At 44.9% G+C, this 17825-nt stretch overlaps 1 protein-coding gene across 1 annotated transcript in view; it reads right to left on the minus strand.

Annotated features, from left to right (window-relative positions):
* The window catches only part of ERO1A (endoplasmic reticulum oxidoreductase 1 alpha), a 91018-nt gene that overhangs the window by 60225 nt on the left and 12968 nt on the right, over positions 1-17825 (minus strand). Inside the window, exons 2-4 of the mRNA XM_082242702.1 lie at positions 11117-11236; positions 8947-9030; positions 4100-4138 (exon numbers count right to left, since the gene is read on the minus strand). Coding sequence (XP_082098828.1) covers positions 4100-4138; positions 8947-9030; positions 11117-11236 — 243 coding nt within the window. The remainder of the gene's footprint in view (positions 1-4099; positions 4139-8946; positions 9031-11116; positions 11237-17825) is intronic.

Raw genomic sequence — 17825 nt, forward strand, 5'->3', positions numbered from 1 at the left:
TATTTAACGTCAAAGTAGCAACGTAAATACACAGTGGGCAGTTCCGAAAGTGGTTAAGCAGAAGTTCTTGGCTTGAACATTCCCAAAAAGGATACTGGGCAAATCTAAATCTTGCCTAAATAAAACTAAATTTTAAAACTGGATCTTAAAGCGAAGTTCCGCCTCCCCGTCCAAAAATTAAAAAAACACACAGCTACACACACTGTAGCTACTGACTTTTAATATTAGGACACTTACCTGTCCTGGAGTCCAGCGATGTCGGCACCGCAGCCGATCCATTGGCTGTCAGGTGCTGCCGCCGCCATTGCCGGTAAGGTAACCGGGAGTGAAGCCTTGCGGCTTCACGGGCGGGTCCCTACTGCGCATGCGCGAAGCGTGTTCTGCAATAACATTGGTTCGGCGGCAGAGGAGGGGGGGCGAACTTCCGAGGGACCGCGCTGTGATGCTGTATCCTGGAAGTGGGGAAGGGTACCTGTCAAAAACAGGTCCCTGTTCCCTCCTCCCCCCTGAAAGGTGCCAAATGTGGGGGGGGGGGGGGACAAAAGAGCGGAAGTTACACTTTTGGGTGGAACTCTGCTTTAAAGTGGATCTTTAGTCAGTCAGAAAATAAATTCCTGCTAGATGGCTTCAGGCTGGCCCCTTTTGCAGGTATATGTAAACCATTAAAAAAATAAATTGGGAGATGCTGATCTGCTTGCAGTTTTTAATTCTGCTTTAACTCTATTGTTTACAGCTAGGGACCCTACTTCGGTATGATCTGCAACTGCCATGGTGCCGCACATGTGATCAGTTATGACACCAGCCATTTGATGGCTTGACAGTTTCATTAAAGAGGAAGTAAACCCTCCTCTGCAAGTTGTACCTATAGGTAAGCCTATGATGAGGCTTACCTATAGGTACTGTAAATATCTCCTAAACATGTACCGTTTAGGAGATATTTACCTTACATGCAGCCAGTGACGTCACTGGCGCATGTGCTCTGAAGGAAAGGACCGCTCGTGCCGTTCCTTCAGAGCCCCGTGCCGTGACCCTCGGCTCCTGCGCTCGGGAGTGACGTCACCGCGGCTCCAGCCAATCAGATGGCCGGATGCCGCGATCCAAGAAGACGGGCGACTGAACATGTCGCCCATCATAGAGGTAAGCGGGCGGCACAGCGGGGGCTCGTTCTAAGGTATTTCATAATGAGCTAGTATGCGATGCATACTAGCTCATTATATGTTTCTCTTTCAGGGTGAAAAAAATAAATAAAATTGGGGTTTACAACCTCTTTAAGGACACAAGCAAAAGTGTCGGAATTCCAGGAATGCATCTTTTTTGAAACAGATAAAATCAATGGGTTTTGTTCCGCTTTCTGATTTTATGCTGTTTAGGGGTTCTGGGCTTCATAAAAAATGGCAGCCTCCAGCAAGAACCAGGAACAATACTGGAGGCAACACACTCATTTTGGTATCATAAATTATTAATGTGGAATGCATGTTCCTTGCTTTTTTTTTTTTATCAAGTGGTTATGGGTAAAGTTCCGCTTTAAGATTCTCACATAAACCGAAATGCCAGTGATATTTTAAAATAACTGTTCCTCTAACTGCCAGATTCTGAGAATTTGTGCTGCCAACAGCAGACAATTTGATTTAATTTCACATTCTTTTGTTCAGTTACAATCCGAACATTTGAATCTAAATGGCAACCAAGACAGCTGACGGGAAGCTTTGTGTTTAGATGAAACTGATCAGAGTTACATCAGCCCACACTTATCACACTTCCTCTGCATGAATTGCTCAGCACTGTGCTAGATTAGAACAGCAAACAACTTTCCTGTCCTACTGTTGTAGATTAATGGTAACCGGCATTAAACAAAAAAAAAAAAAAACCACCACGCACACACCACACAGTAAGGTTTTATTCAAGTACTGCTGAGAACATAGCTTAAAAAAAAAAAAAAAAAAAAACCCACACACAACGCAAAATGCACTATTGGCACTTTTTCACTGCATGGAACCGAAGGGTTCGGCTCGCTTTTGTGCTTTTCCACTGCTGGTACCGCATGGTATAATGTAGGAACAGTTCGGTACGGTATAGGCGGCGTTTTTCCACTGCATGGAACCGAACAGTACGGCTCTCAAAAACAGTACCACCTCGATTGTGGTTCCAAGAGGTACCATATCCCACAATCTTTTGCATGCAGTCACTACTACCACTGATTGGTCAGAGAATCCCACCCACCCCCTTATTATCCCACCCACTTAACTTTAGTACTACTTTAGTGGAAAAGCAAACCATACCGTACCATACCGTACCGAACCGTTCCAACACCGTACCATGCGGTACCAGCAGTGGAAAAGCAAACCGGGCCAAGCAGGGCCGAGTAGAGCCGAGCCGGTACTTGCAGTGGAAAAGTGCCATAACCTACATCTACCAGATCTAGGACAAGCTTACCTTGCTAAGGTGATAAGACACTTATCCTTCATTCACATTGGAGTGACTAGTCATGCGATTTGATAGTTCAAATCCTCCATTCACATTGGAGTGACTCGTCATGCGATTTGTAAGGTCAAATCACATGACAAGTCGCAGCCTATTGCCAGCAATCGCTTTGTTCAAATCGGTGCGACGCCGACTTTGCTGTGCCGCACTGATTTGAAAAAAAAAAAATAGTTCCTGCACTACTTTTGGCGATCTCGGGTGCCACTTGCATAGACAGATCTGTGCATGAAGCCGCACGATGTCTTCCAAATCACACACAAAGAGACGGCTTTGAAATCGTGCATTTTTAGATAGTCACACAATTTCAAAGCCACAGTCAATGTGAACGGGGGCTTAAGCAAAGATTGGGTCATTTAGGGTGACTCTAAGGGATGAGCATTTCCAAAATGTCCATCTTGCCTTCTCTGCAAAAAAGTGGAACGAAGATAACCACCACATGCGCAGCGTCTCAATCCCAAGTGAGGCGTATGGCTGACACATAAAAATCATACGGATGTGGAATCCGGTTTTAAAGCCATACTGAAGTCTCATTTTTTACTGGTCATACAGTTAGGTTATTACAACATGTGGCCCCATTGGAGAGATTTTGCTCATATCCCATTTTGGTGACCAAACAGCAAGTGAGGGAATAATCTCTCCAATGGCTGCAGAAACAGCAATACAAAGCAAAAGAGGTTCCAATCCTTCCCCACTGTGACTAAAACTAAAACGGTCTGGCTGGACTAGTGCTTTAAATTAAATGCAGTTACCACGACCATTATATTTAAAGTGGCTGTAAACCATTACATAAACCCAGTGAAGTGACCATCCTCCGGTGATGCACAGAGACAAAACAAATACTCCTACATAGGTTATACCTGTTGACCTGCAGCTCTCTTCTCTACAGCCTTCTAAAGCACACATTTTACACAACATTTCTGAGCTCCAGAAGGCAGGGGGTGGGAGTCTGATGTCACACTTCACAGCATAGAGCAGGGAGCTGAGAGTAATCCGAGACCTGAGTGGAGGGAATGGAACCCCCCCCCTTCACACATAGGAAACATATGGCGCTTTTCCACTGCATGGAACCGAACAGTTCGGCTCGCTTTTGTGCTTTTCCACTGCTGGTACCGCATGGTATAGTGTAGGAACGGTTCGGTGGCGCTTTTCCACTGCATGGAACCGAACGGTACGGCTCTCAAAAACAGTACCCCCTCGATTGTGGTTCCAAGAGGTACCATACCCGGTACCATATCCCACAATCCTTTGCATGCAGTCACTACTAGCCACTGATTGGTCAGAGAATCGTTGTTATCCCACCCACTTAACTTTAGTACTACTTTAGTGGAAAAGCAAACCATACCGTACCGTACCAAGCTGTTCCAACACCGTACCATGCGGTACCAGCAGTGGAAAAGCAAACCGGGCCAAGCAGGGCCGAGTAGAGCCGAGCCGGTACTTGCAGTGGAAAATACACAGCTGAGGCGGTCAATCCCCTTCAGAAGAAGTGATTCATGCAGAGAGAAGACAGAAATCACACTAGGACTGGACTGGGACAAGCATATACCATAGAGGGATGTAGTTTGTTCATTTCATATTTCAGAGGTTTACAACTACAGCTATATAAATTTTCACATACCTTATAACCAGGTGATTTTATTCCAGGTGGAACAGCGTCCTAAAAAAATAAAAATAAAATATAAAAAAACTATGCACATTTATTAGGTACACTCTACATGGTCAGTGAAGACACATTCTTAGAAATTAACCATAGCAACAAACTTTACTCACTGAAAACAAAAAAAAGGAAAGATTTATATACAAAAGAACCTTAGATTGCGAGCATAATTCGATCCGGAAACATGCTTGTATACCAACGCACTCTTAAATCAAAGCAAATTTCTCCAAAAGAAATAAAAACTCAGATAATTCGTTCCACAACCATTTAGTCTAAGTCCTTCAGTTTATAGTCCATATAAAAAGATTATAGCAATGTGATAGGTTGTGTAACCATAAAATGTCCATCCACAAATGGCGCCGCCACAAGGGGATTAGAAGCAAAATACAGCAGGAGCTCCAGAGTATAAAAGAGAAGAGAGGCGCTGCTAAGCGTAGCAATATGGTTACATTTATTGAAGATTCAACATAAACCATCCTCCTCACTGCCGGTGTTGCGTGAAAATTCCCTACCCTCGTCACTTCCGGTGAGGGTACGTCATACATCAGCTGAGCCGCTTGCCAGTGCGCATGCGCACAGCTACGGAGGGTAGGGAATTTTCATGGGGGTAGCGTTTCTTCACGGAACCCTGCCTCATTCATCAGCTGTTGCCGCGCGAAATCATCTCGGATCCAGCCCGTCAGACTTCCCTCAGCTCCAGGAAAATGTAATCGGCAGCGGGTGTATGAAAATACAAATCACGGCTACAGTGTTTTATACTGTAACAGTCACTCATTTGGGACGCCGCACCTGCTGATCAGGGATGTCTCCAGAATGATTTAATTTAGCGGCTGGGCATGCGCAGTGGGACGTGCTGCAACAGCTGATAAATGACGCAGTGTAAGGTTAAAAAACACTACCCATGAAAATTCCCTAACCACCGCAGCTATGAGCATGCGCACTGGGAAGCTGCTCAGCTGTTGATTGACGTACCCTCACAGGAAGTGACGAGGGTAGGGAATTTTCACGGGGTAGGGTTTTAACGTTACCCCGGCTTTCACTGCCAGCAGTCTGCAGTCGTGGCAAGGAAGAGTCACAGCTCCGGTGTCTGAATAGACACACCGAGCTGCGGCTAAGGTGCTCCCATAGCAAGTTGCTGTGTGGGCATTCGGTAGGAGGGAAGTGCCGAAAAGGGACCGAGAAGAGGATTTGGGCTGCTCTGTGCAAAACCACTACACAGAGCATGCAATTATAACAGGTTTGTTTTTTTTTGTATAAAAAGACTTTCACTTTAGGCTGGTTCTTAGAAATGAACATCAAAATGCTTGGCGAGTAGGTGTCAGTCTGGAGGAGTGAGAAGATCTAACCACTCTACATGCAGACTACCCTAGGCAATGCCCACCTTGAATGCTGAGCCTTCATGATTGAAAGAACTGAAAATTAAAGGGGCGGGCTAGGAACAGTAAGGCTGTGGAGGAAATCGCTAAATGATGCTGCCCATCCTCCAGCCACAAAATGAGGCATTCATCTTGCGGGGTCCTTTAATACACACTGGTAAAGGCTCACAGTAGGGATGCACAGGTATACATTGCACCACTACACCCCCCCCCCCCCAATGATGTCACCTATGACGAAACACGTCAGGAGGAGTTTGGCCACGTGATGCTGGTACTGCATACCACTAGAGGTCAGCCATACTTTTGGTTGGAAACTAATTTACACCGCCACCTTTGTTTTTACATGCTTATCCTTTTGGCGAGTACCCTGCGTGTAGTATCTATATGTATAATAAATCGTTTTTAAGAAATATCTGCGCAATGATTGCCTTGTATTTCTTCATTTATACGGTTTGGAGCCTGTCTTCATGATAAAGGAATCTGGATTCACTGATCAAGTGACTTTAAAAAAGCTGACTGCTGCTCAACCCAGTAGTCATTGTAATCTGGTAAGAGACAGTGTGCTTGTTCCCTCTTGGTGGGGGGGGGGGGGGGAAATCAACGGTTTTCCTTTCCACTATTGTTTATGCCTTACGTTACTGGAGGATTGTTTGGAGTAATTTTGAGCGCTGCTGTTTATCAGATTTTACAGATATACATTGGCCGACTGCATCCCATTGACTGCAATGCAAAAATCACGTCCCACTGGCTGCAATGCAAAATTGGTACACTATGTAGCTAAAGGTTTAAAAATAAACCCCCATACACACTTACCTCGGTGGATGCAGCATCGGTCCAATGCTGCATCTGTCCCCCGAAGCCTCTAAGACTGAGAACTGGATGATCAGTTTACGAACTTTGGGGAGCAGTGAGCCAGTGACTATCAGCCCTTTACACTTTACTCTGCCCCTCTACTGCTAACCTAGAGCACTGGTCTGTGGAAGTGGCTGGCTCGGGCTCTAAATAGGCATGCTGAGAGGCTGATGCCTCGTACACACGCATCGATAGTTGGCCGTGAATTTTCGGCCAACGTCCGATCGGCCGATTTTCGGCTTGTTAGTATGATGCTTTCGACAACCGACTCCGACTTTTCGGCCAAACAAAATCTGGTGTGCAGGCTATAAAATTTTTGTTGGCCGTCAACAGAACGGCCGATTTTCCGTCAGTCAGTACAGATTTCGGCAGACAAAAAAAACTTATGGGCAAGACTGGGCATGCTCAGAGAAGAAAGAACACACAGAAAGTAAACCAGCACATGACATCACTTCTGAAGTTGTTTTTTGTTGGCCGAGAAAATGTGTGTGCAGTCAAGAGCACATTTCAACCAACACAACAACACTGAACAAAAGACGGCCGATAATCGTTGCCTGTTTACGAGGCTTGAGTCAACTGCTGGTCAGGCATCTGGGTGGATTCTGACAATAAAGTCGGGATCCATTCAGAATCTGGAGGGACTGAGTGACGTCAGCTGACTTTAGCCCACTGTCAGCTGAATACAGGTCACAGGAGAAGAGCGAAAACCAGCTTTTGGTCCCACTTCTCCTTTAAGGGCAGTTTTTAAATGAAATATATATATATATATTTTTTACGATATGCCAAGAATGAATAATTAAAAGGTCTACTTCAAATAGCTCTTGCATGAAGGTTAACTGCAGTTGAGGTCACCTGGTCCTTTTAGCCTCGTCACCCTTCTGCCTTCACACTCCAGCTGTTGCCTAACAACTATTCTCAGGGGAGCGTTCATACTGCAGCATCTGGAGCAGGAGAAAGTTCACCTTCCTTGAATTAATGAGGAAAACATTCAGGACATGTGTCACTCACTCCCTGGAAGCAGATACGGAGCATTTAATATTGAATATTACTGGCTGCAGAGAAAGCAATGAACTCCATGAACAAGACTTGGGGGTCCAAAGGTCTCAATCTCCATTAAAACAGCACACTAGACAAAATACAGCAACGGAAATTCATAGGCAGAGCGAGTTTGTATGTTACAATGTTTGTTTAATTTCTTTTTTATCTGCAGGGACCATGGTGATAATGTATTCTGGTATCTGGAGAACTGAAGTGCTCACAACAGATGGTGGAGGTTATATATTAAACAGCAGAGAAGCGTGGAATAACGACATTGAAGCGTGTATAGTCGTAGCATGAATACAGATATGTAGCTCAGTATATAATGGGACACAGTTTATTTTACAGTCAAGTGTAGTAAATTAATTCAAGTGTAAATCGCAGTATACAGAGTAAATGGTGTACTGCACAATGTACAAGGTTAAAGCATTAGTAAATTACAGTATGCAGAGAAAGGAACAGCGGGAGCACCAACCTAGCGCTTTACCTTTGTGGTTGCATTATTTGTATAAAAAGATAGGATGCAAACTTACAAATAACATCAGAAATAAGGCACATCAAAGTCCAAAATATACTGGAAGCGACCTGGTCACCTAGACAAGTCCCAAGTGTGACAAGACCATGCAAACAGCTAACACGTTTCGAGGGGAGATCCCCTCTTCCTCAGAGCCCTGAGGGAGGGCTCTGAGGAGGGTGGGGGGGGGGAATGGGATCTACCTCAAAGCTAATGCACTAGGTTGGTAACCCACTGTTCCTTTGTTTTTGCAGGATTTCCTTGGGGTTTCCCTGGCCTGCAGGAGACAGCAAAACCGCTGCAAATATTGGACTAGCTGAGAATTGCCTTTGGCCAGTGCACTTCTCTTGAACGCAGGAGATAGTTTTTTTGTGTGTCTGCAGAGTAGGGAGATACAAAATGTTAAATAGATCTCACCCAATCATGAACAACTTCTTTCTTTTTAAATCTGTAGCTTGTGGTCCAGAGAGTTACGCTCAGAGGATGGAACCATAGTTCTGGAGGGCGGGCTGGAGAAAGCCAGGATTCCAGAGAGGAGGTGGGGGGGGGGGTTGGAGAAAGTTACAGAGAAGAGGAGGGGGGTTGGAGAAAGTTCCAGAGAGGAGGGGGGGTTGGAGAAAGTTCCAGAGAGGAGGGGGGGGGGGGGTTGGAGAGAGCCAGAGATCTGAAGAGGCCCCAAAGAGGCGGAAGGGTCAGATTTCTAGAGGTAGCTGGAGTTCTGGAAAGGGCCAGAGTCCCAGCAAAGGCTGAAGTCGGCCGGAGTTCCATTGCGGGGGCCTGGAAGGGTGTGGTAGCGGTGGCAGGAGTCCTGTCAAGGGTGGGGGGGTTTCGTCAAAGGCCAAAGGGCTGGAAGGGGCCCAGAGGTGGCAGGAGTTCTGTCAGCGGCCAGAGTTCCCTTCGGGGGTCAGAGCTTCGCTAAGGGCTGGAGGAAGCCAGAGGGTTCTGGAGAGGGAGGAGCGGTCTGTGGAGATTGAAGAAATAAAATTCCAAGAGCAAATCATTTAGAAAATCACTGTGGCATTACTTACTGTAGGGCAGGGCTGTACTGCGCAGTCTCTTATTCCACAATGACTATTATCATTCCAGAAGGGACATGGCTTCTTTAAATTTGCCTAAAAGAAAAATAAAAAATAAATAATATACAGTAGTTGTAAATCAAGGGCTCTAATTTTTCAGCAGCCACAAGGATAGATATTTTAGGACACAATGGAACAAAAACGTAGACAAACGCAATCAGCTGAGACTGGCCAACTACCCTGAGCCAGATGGCAAATGTGCCTAAGGAATTACAATTTACCCTTTATAACCCTTTGTGGCTTTAGTGCCCGTTCACAGCAGAACACGGTGTGGGAAACCCGCATTCTGTTTGGGTTTCCCGCCGTGCTTTTGCAAAGTCACTGGATGTGCGATGTGCGGCAAGTGTCAATAGATTGCTAGCGATAACACAAAACGCAGATTGGAAACAGTGCATTTACCTGCACTGGGTCGCATAGTACCGCAGTACGTTTTTAAAAGGAGTGCGTGTGCTACTTTTGGTGCGATTTCAGTCCATTCAAATGAAGGGGCTGAAAATTGCATCACACAGGAATGCTGAGCACGTCCCTGTGAGATACAGATGTGATGTGACATTTAAAAGTACATGTGCCATAGAACACAAATGCCTACTGACTCCTAGGCAGGATGCCACTGTGCTGTGACTCAGAAGGCAGGTGGACCTGATGGGACTTGTCTCCCACCCAGTGACATGTGCATTGCCATATTTGGGTAACGACATGAAAACTATCCCCATCCCCTTTATTTACATTTACCTTTTGGCACTGGAATCTCCTGGCTGATTGCTGAATGGGGCCGGGAGAAAGTACTGTGTGGGGTCACATACATAACAGCTTCCCAACACCGACGTGGCCCACTCTGAGCACTGGCATACCTCTGTACACCAGCTCGGAGCTGGTTTCAAAAGTGGTTGTAAACCCTTATATATACACCCAGTGAAGTTAATGGTCTCAGATGATACACAGAGATTAAGCAAAGCCTCCTACATAAGTTGTACCTGTTTATCTGCAGGCTTCTCTTCATTTGTGTAAAGTGCAAAATTTATACAGCTTGCCTGAACTTTCAGAAAGCAGGTGTGGGGAACTCTACAGAGCTTATAGAGAACTGATTAGAGGGAAGGGACACCCCCCTCTTTACAGCACACAGGAACAAAGCTGAGGCTATCAATCACAGGCTGTGTGCTGGAGTTCCCTCCCATGTCCCCTTTTTACCTCTTGGTGTCAGGAAAACTTGTCAGAAGTGGTCCATGAAGTGGGCGAAGACAAAAAACTGGTGTAGCTGTGCAAAAAAACTAGTCCGCATCCAGGTTTTATTGTCAAACCTTTATTGAATAAGCTGAAAGTTAGAAGCCGATTGGTTTCTACGCACAGCTGCACCAGATTTTGCCATCTCCAGTTTTAGTAAAGCAACTCCTAAGTGCTCTGGACTGAGACAAGTACACTATAGAGGGGTATAACGTGGTTCATATTTCATGTCTGAGGTTGACAACCACTTCAAAATCCCACCAGTTTTTTTTTTTTTTTTTAATATGTAACCTGGCGGTAATTCTTTAAGAATCTAAAGTAAAAGCGTTCCTAAAGTGGCGATAAACTACCCAAATTTGTCCCCCCATGTCCGTAATGTTACCCAAACTGGTACAAATGTTTGCCTGAATTAGGTACAGGTAGTTCTAAAAGTATAGCCAAAGCTCGTTTGACTGTACTTCTCCTGTGAATCACAGGAGTGCAGTTCGTTCTGCACTCCCGTGACCAGTTTTCCCCTGACAGCAAGCCAAAGCCCGCTGTTGGCTGACGTCACAGAGCCAGTCCAGACTGGGGGAAGTTCTCGACCACATGGTCAGGATCCACCCAGATGCCTGGGCTGGAATCTGGCTAAGCCTCCTGTGCTCCCGGCCCCTCCACAGCTCAGTGCTCCAAAGCAGAGAGCCAGTGACTGACAGCACTGAGAACTGAGCGATCAGCTGTGTTTGATTGCTCGGTTCTCAGTCTGAGAAGCAGCAGGGGGGGGGGGGGGGGGCAGATGCGGCATTGGACCAATGCTACATCCACCTAGGTAAGCAAGATTCCTAAAAAACACACACACACACACACACACACCAAAAAAGCCAAACTCCTCTTTTAATTGAATTCCCCCAAAGTATTGTACCTTGTAATATCGAAAATAATCTGTTTCCAGGAGTTTTTGTAGTTTTGGGAACAGCTTGTCATTATTGAAGTTGTCTATAGTCTCCACATCACACGTGCAATCATCCAGGTAGCCGGTGACCTGAAAATAAAAATACATGTGAGAATTGCACAAGTGTTACACTATTTACATAAATAGGAAGTCATTTATAGAACAGTAACCCTCCCATGGCCAAACCTTGAGTGTTCAGCAGGAATGAGTGGGATTGCTTAGGAGTCAGGACACTAAAATATTCTCATATGGATATGAAGCATTCACAGAGAGTCAGTTGAAAGTGTGTCCTGATCACCAGCCAGAGCTCTGTGTAGGTTTCTGATACGTGGGGACATATGACTCTTATGTGCGTTTGTACAGTGCGTTCTCGGTACTCTTGGTTGACCTCCCCCTTGATAAAAAAAAAAAAAACCCTGAAGCTAAAAATGCAGTATATGAGTGTAAAGATGACCCCCGCACATTATCCTAACCTAACCTACTAAAAACAGACTTTTATCTACAGGGAGTGCAGAATTATTAGGCAAATGAGTATTTTGACCACATCATCCTCTTTATGCATGTTGTCTTACTCCAAGCTGTATAGGCTCGAAAGCCTACTACCAATTAAGCATATTAGGTGATGTGCATCTCTGTAATGAGAAGGGGTGTGGTCTAATGACATCAACACCCTATATCAGGTGTGCATAATTATTAGGCAACTTCCTTTCCTTGGGCAAAATGGGTCAAAAGAAGGACTTGACCGGCTCAGAAAAGTCAAAAATAGTGAGATATCTTGCAGAGGGATGCAGCACTCTTAAAATTGCAAAGCTTCTGAAGCGTGATCATCGAACAATCAAGCATTTCATTCAAAATAGTCAACAGGGTCGCAAGAAGCGTGTGGAAAAACCAAGGCGCAAAATAACAGCCCATGAACTGAGAAAAGTCAAGCGTGCAGCTGCCAAGATGCCACTTGCCACCAGTTTGGCCATATTTCAGAGCTGCAACATCACTGGAGTGCCCAAAAGCACAAGGTGTGATATACTCAGAGACATGGCCAAGGTAAGAAAGGCTGAAAGACGACCACCACTGAACAAGACACACAAGCTGAAACGTCAAGACTGGGCCAAGAAATATCTCAAGACTGATTTTTCAAAGGTTTTATGGACTGATGAAATGAGAGTGAGTCTTGATGGGCCAGATGGATGGGCCCGTGGCTGGATTGATAAAGGGCAGAGAGCTCCAGTCCGACTCAGACGCCAGCAAGGTGGAGGTGAAGTACTGGTTTGGGCTGGTATCATCAAAGATGAGCTTGTGGGGCCTTTTCGGGTTGAGGATGGAGTCAAGCTCAACTCCCAGTCCTACTGCCAGTTTCTGGAAGACACCTTCTTCAAGCAGTGGTACAGGAAGAAGTCTGCATTCTTCAAGAAAAACATGATTTTCATGCAGGACAATGCTCCATCACACGCGTCCAAGTACTCCACAGCGTGGCTGGCAAGAAAGGGTATAAAAGAAGAAAAGCTAATGACATGGCCTCCTTGTTCACCTGATCTGAACCCCATTGAGAACCTGTGGTCCATCATCAAATGTGAGATTTACAAGGAGGGAAAACAGTACACCTCTCTGAACAGTGTCTGGGAGGCTGTGGTTGCTGCTGCACGCAATGTTGATGGTGAACAGATCAAAACACTGACAGAATCCATGGATGGCAGGCTTTTGAGTGTCCTTGCAAAGAAAGGTGGCTATATTGGTCACTGATTTGTTTTTGAATGTCAGAAATGTATATTTGTGAATGTTGAGAGGTTATATTGGTTTCACTGGTAAAAAAAAATAATTGAAATGGGTATACTGTACTGTATATTTGATTTTTGTTAAGTTGCCTAATAATTATGCACAGTAATAGTCACCTGCACACACAGATATCCCCCTAAAATAGCTAAAAACTAAAAAACAAACTAAAAACTACTTCCAAAAATAGTCAGCTTTGATATTAATGAGTTTTTTGGGTTCATTGAGAACATGGTTGTTGTTCAATAATAAAATTAATCCTCAAAAATACTCATTTGCCTAATAATTCTGTACTCCCTGTATTTATCCAGCTATCTTTTTGTTCCAGGTAGATTTTTTTTTTCTAACTTCCTGCCTGCGGAATCTGTTGCTGACAGGAAGTAATGGGAATCCCCCCTCCCCAGATTAAAAAAAAAAAAATCTAATTTATGGTTGACAGAGGGGGGGGGGGGGGGGGTTTAATCCTTCCTCACTCTATGCAAATTAGTTTTGAATGGACTTACATTTTAAAAACGGAAAAAGCAGAGTTTCAGCCTGTCTTAGAGAAAAAAAATAAAAAAAAAAAAAAAAAAATGGAAGAAGGTCAGCGACAGACACTGTGGGCGGGGGGGCCGTGACGTAGATCGCCGCGTCGACCTTACACAGAAGTCAGGGCGGATACCCGTTTTTACTTCCACTTTTGGGTGGAACTCCGCTTTAATTAAAGTGGCGCAAAGATGCAGGAGTTTTTTTTTTTTACCTTAATGCATAGAATGAAAAACCTGCCGGGTGCAGGTTGTCTTCCTTAGACTTACCTGAGCCCCATCCCAATCCAGCGAGGTGCATGAGAGCAGCAGCTCTTCCGAGTCTCTCTCCTCATTGGCTCACACAGCAGCAGGAGCCATTGGCTCCTGTTGCTGTCATCCAGAGTGGCAGGCGGGTCCGAACCGCGCTCTGTGTGTGAATGAACAATGTCCTATTACAGGAGCGCAGTTTGAGAGCCTTCTTGTGGGCCACCCATAGCAAAAGGCTTTCTATGGGGGCACTCAGAAGGGCGGAGAGGAGCCAGGACCGCCATTGGGGGACCCAAAAATAAAGGGATCGGGGCACAGAGCAGGCAAGAATATTTTTTTTCCTTTTTAATTACAACCTTTAGAGTCACTTTAATGCATTCTTTGCATTATGGTTAAAAAAAAAAAAAAAAAAAAAAGTTCTACATTTAGAATCCCATCTAGCCCCCCCCCCTCCCTTTATAGTTACCTGTGCCAGATTTTGATCCAGCAATGTGCACAAGAGCAGCGGCCCTCTCCCTACTCCCTGGGCAGACTGATAGCAGTGGGAGCCATTGGCTCCTTCTGTTGTCAATTATGACAAGGAAGCAGGGGCAGGATTGGGAGTAAGCCCACATGAGTACTCCCTCTCGCAAGCGGCTTTCTAGGGGGGTGGGGCCTTGGAAGGCCGGAGGAGGACCATTGGCAGGGGACTCCGAGGGTGGAGGATGGGGGATGCTCTGTGCAAAACCATTGCACAGAGCAGATAATTAGAACATGTTTATTAAAAAAAAAAAAAAAAAAAAATTTAATTACGAGAGATAATCATATTTATATATATATATATATATATATATATATATATATATATATCATTACATATACATACACATACATACATATACATACATACATAGGGTACGGAAAGTATTCAGACCCCCTTAAATTTTTCACCCTTTGTTATATTGCAGCCATTTGCTAAAAAAAAGTTCATTCTTCTTCCTCATGAATGTACACATAGCACCCCATACTGACAGAAAAACACAGAATTGTTGACATTGTTGCAGATTTATTAAAAAAGAAAAACTGAAATATATCACATGGTCCTAAGTATTCAGACCCTTTGCTGTGACACTCATATATTTAACTCAGGTGCTTTCCATTTCTTCTGATCATCCTTGAGACGGTTCTACACCTTCATTTGAGTCCAGCTGTGTTTGATTATACTGATTGGACTTGATTAGGAAAGCCACACACCTGTCTATATAAGACCTTCCAGATCACAATGCATGTCAGAGCAAATGAGAATCATGAGGTCAAAGGAACTGCCTGAAGAGCTCAGAGACAGAATTGTGGCAAGGCACAGATCTGGCCAAGGTTACAAAAAGATTTCTGCTGCACTTAAGGTTCCTAAGAGCACAGTGGCCTCCATAATCCTCAAATGGAAGACATTTGGGACGACCAGAACCCTTCCTAGAGCTGGCTGTCCGGCCAAACTGAGCTATCGGGGGAGAAGAGCCTTGGTGAGAGGTAAAGAAGAACCCAAAGATCACTGTGGCTGAGCTCCAGAGATGCAGTCAGGAGATGGGAGAAAGTTGTAGAAAGTCAACCATCACTGCAGCCCTCCACCAGTCGGGGCTTTATGGCAGAGTGGCCCGACGGAAGCCTCTCCTCAGTGTAAGACACATGAAAGCCCGCATGGAGTTTGCTAAAAAACACCTGAAGGACTCCAAGATGGTGAGAAATAAGATTCTCTGGTCTGATGAGACCAAAATAGAACTTTTTGGCCTTAATTCTAAGCGGTATGTGTGGAGAAAACCAGGCACTGCTCATCACCTGTCCAATACAGTCCCAACAGTGAAGCATGGTGGTGGCAGCATCATGCTCTGGGGGTGTTTTTCAGCTGCAGGGACAGGACGACTGGTTGCAATCGAGGGAAAGATGAATGCGGCCAAGTACAGGGATATCCTGGACAAAAACCTTCTCCAGAGTGCTCTGGACCTCAGACTGGGCCGAAGGTTTACCTTCCAACAAGACAATGACCCTAAGCACACAGCTAAAATAACGAAGGAGTGGCTTCACAACAACTCCGTGACTGTTCTTGAATGGCCCAGCCAGAGCCCTGACTTAAACCCAATTGAGCATCTCTGGAGAGACCTAAAAATGGCTGTCCACCAACGTTTACCATCCAACCTGACAGAACTGGAGAGGATCTGCAAGGAGGAATGGCAGAGGATCCCCAAATCCAGGTGTGAAAGACTTGTTGCATCTTTCCCAAAAAGACTCCTGGCTGTATTAGATCAAAAGGGGGCTTCTACTAAATACTGAGCAAAGGGTCTGAATACTTAGGACCATGTGATATTTCAGTTTTTCTTTTTTAATAAATCTGCAACAATGTCAACAATTCTGTGTTTTTCTGTCAGTATGGGGTGCTATGTGTACATTCATGAGGAAGAAGAATGAACTTTTTTTTAGCAAATGGCTGCAATATAACAAAGGGTGAAAAATTTAAGGGGGTCTGAATACTTTCCGTACCCACTGTGTATATGTATAATATATATATTATATATATATATATATATATATATATATATATATATATATATATATATACACATATATACACACACAGTGCCTTGAAAAAGTATTCACACCCCTTGAAATTTTCCACATTTTGTCATGTTTCCAACCAAAAAGGTAAATGTATTTTATTGGGATTTTATGTGATAGATCAACACAAAGTGGCACATAAAATTCATCTGTTCTGTGAAGCCCTTAGAGGTTTGTTGGAGAATCTTTCACACATGGAGTCTGTCGGACGGACTCAGTTTTTCTCAGCGGGGGATCGATTCGCCGATCCCCCACTGAGCAGGAGGATGACAGGTGTTCTCCGTGCGGAGACACAGCTGTCAGGTCCCCATGCATCTCTATTGGGGAATCAAATGAGAACAGACCGTCGGTCTGTTCTCATCCGATCCCATCCGTCCACATTTGACGGATCGGATGCCAACGGACATGTCTCCGCTGACATCCGATGCCCCATAGAGATGCATGTGGTGACCGTTCAGATCTGCCAAAAAAAAACTGACAGGCGGATCTGAACGGTCCGCCTGTGTGAAAGGGGCCTTATGGTTATAAATTTCTATCTGGAGCTTTTAGCAGTGGCGTGGCACTTCAACTCACATTTTTGCTATACAGACATACCCCATTTTACATACACTCACTTTACATACACTCGCGAGTACGGTCAGCTTGGCATGGCACTACTCCCTGTTTTTAGGACTGGCGTCTATAGGAATTCTTGATCAGCTTGACATGGCACTGCTCCCGAACCATAAAGGACAGGAACCCCAAGCTTAGGGAGCATCGAGAGGGGACCCAGGACTACAACGTATCCTATTTTGTGGCCGGGCAGCTTGCCTAGATAATCTATGCCTAGATAATCTACCATGTCATAGTCTTGGGTCCCCTTAACGTGCTCCCCAAGTTTGGTGTCCTTGTCACTTATTGTTTGGGAGCAGTGCCATGCCAATCTGACCAAGATTTCCTATAGAGCTAGTGTATTTACATGCATTGAGAAATGGAGAGAAAAAAAAAAAAAGGAAGGGTATTGCTTCACTTTGAAGTACATTTTCGTTTTACATACATGTTCTGGTCCCATTGTGTACTTAAACTGTGTTGCGTACAGGCATACCCCACAAGAAAGTACTAGAACTGCAGAGTTTGTCACAATTGAGTAGAAGGAAATCCAGTCACCCACATTTTAAATACTACCACCCCAATGCTCTATTTACTAATAAATCTCATTTCTAAAGTCATTTTCCTGCCTTGTCCATGTGGTCATTTGATGGCAAAGCGCTGATGAGTGTCAGCCCTGCTCAGGCAAACACAGGCAGGAGCTTTAGTCCCGGTTCACACTACTGCGACTTGTCAGGCGACTTGGCCGCCTGACAAGTCGCGGTCCATTCAGTGCAATGGGAACCATTCTAATAGGAGCGACTCAAGTCGCTCCGACTTAGAAAATAGTTCCTGCACTACTTCGGGGCGACATCGGAGCGACTTGCATTGACTTCCATTATGTGAAGTCGGTACAAATCGCGCCGAAGTCGCGGTGCACGGCGACTTCACTAGTCGCCCCCGAACTCGGATCGCCATAGTGTGAA

This window comes from Pelophylax lessonae (genome assembly GCF_965119305.1).
Source record: "Pelophylax lessonae genome assembly, chromosome: 13".
Classification (NCBI taxonomy): Eukaryota; Metazoa; Chordata; class Amphibia; order Anura; family Ranidae; genus Pelophylax; species Pelophylax lessonae.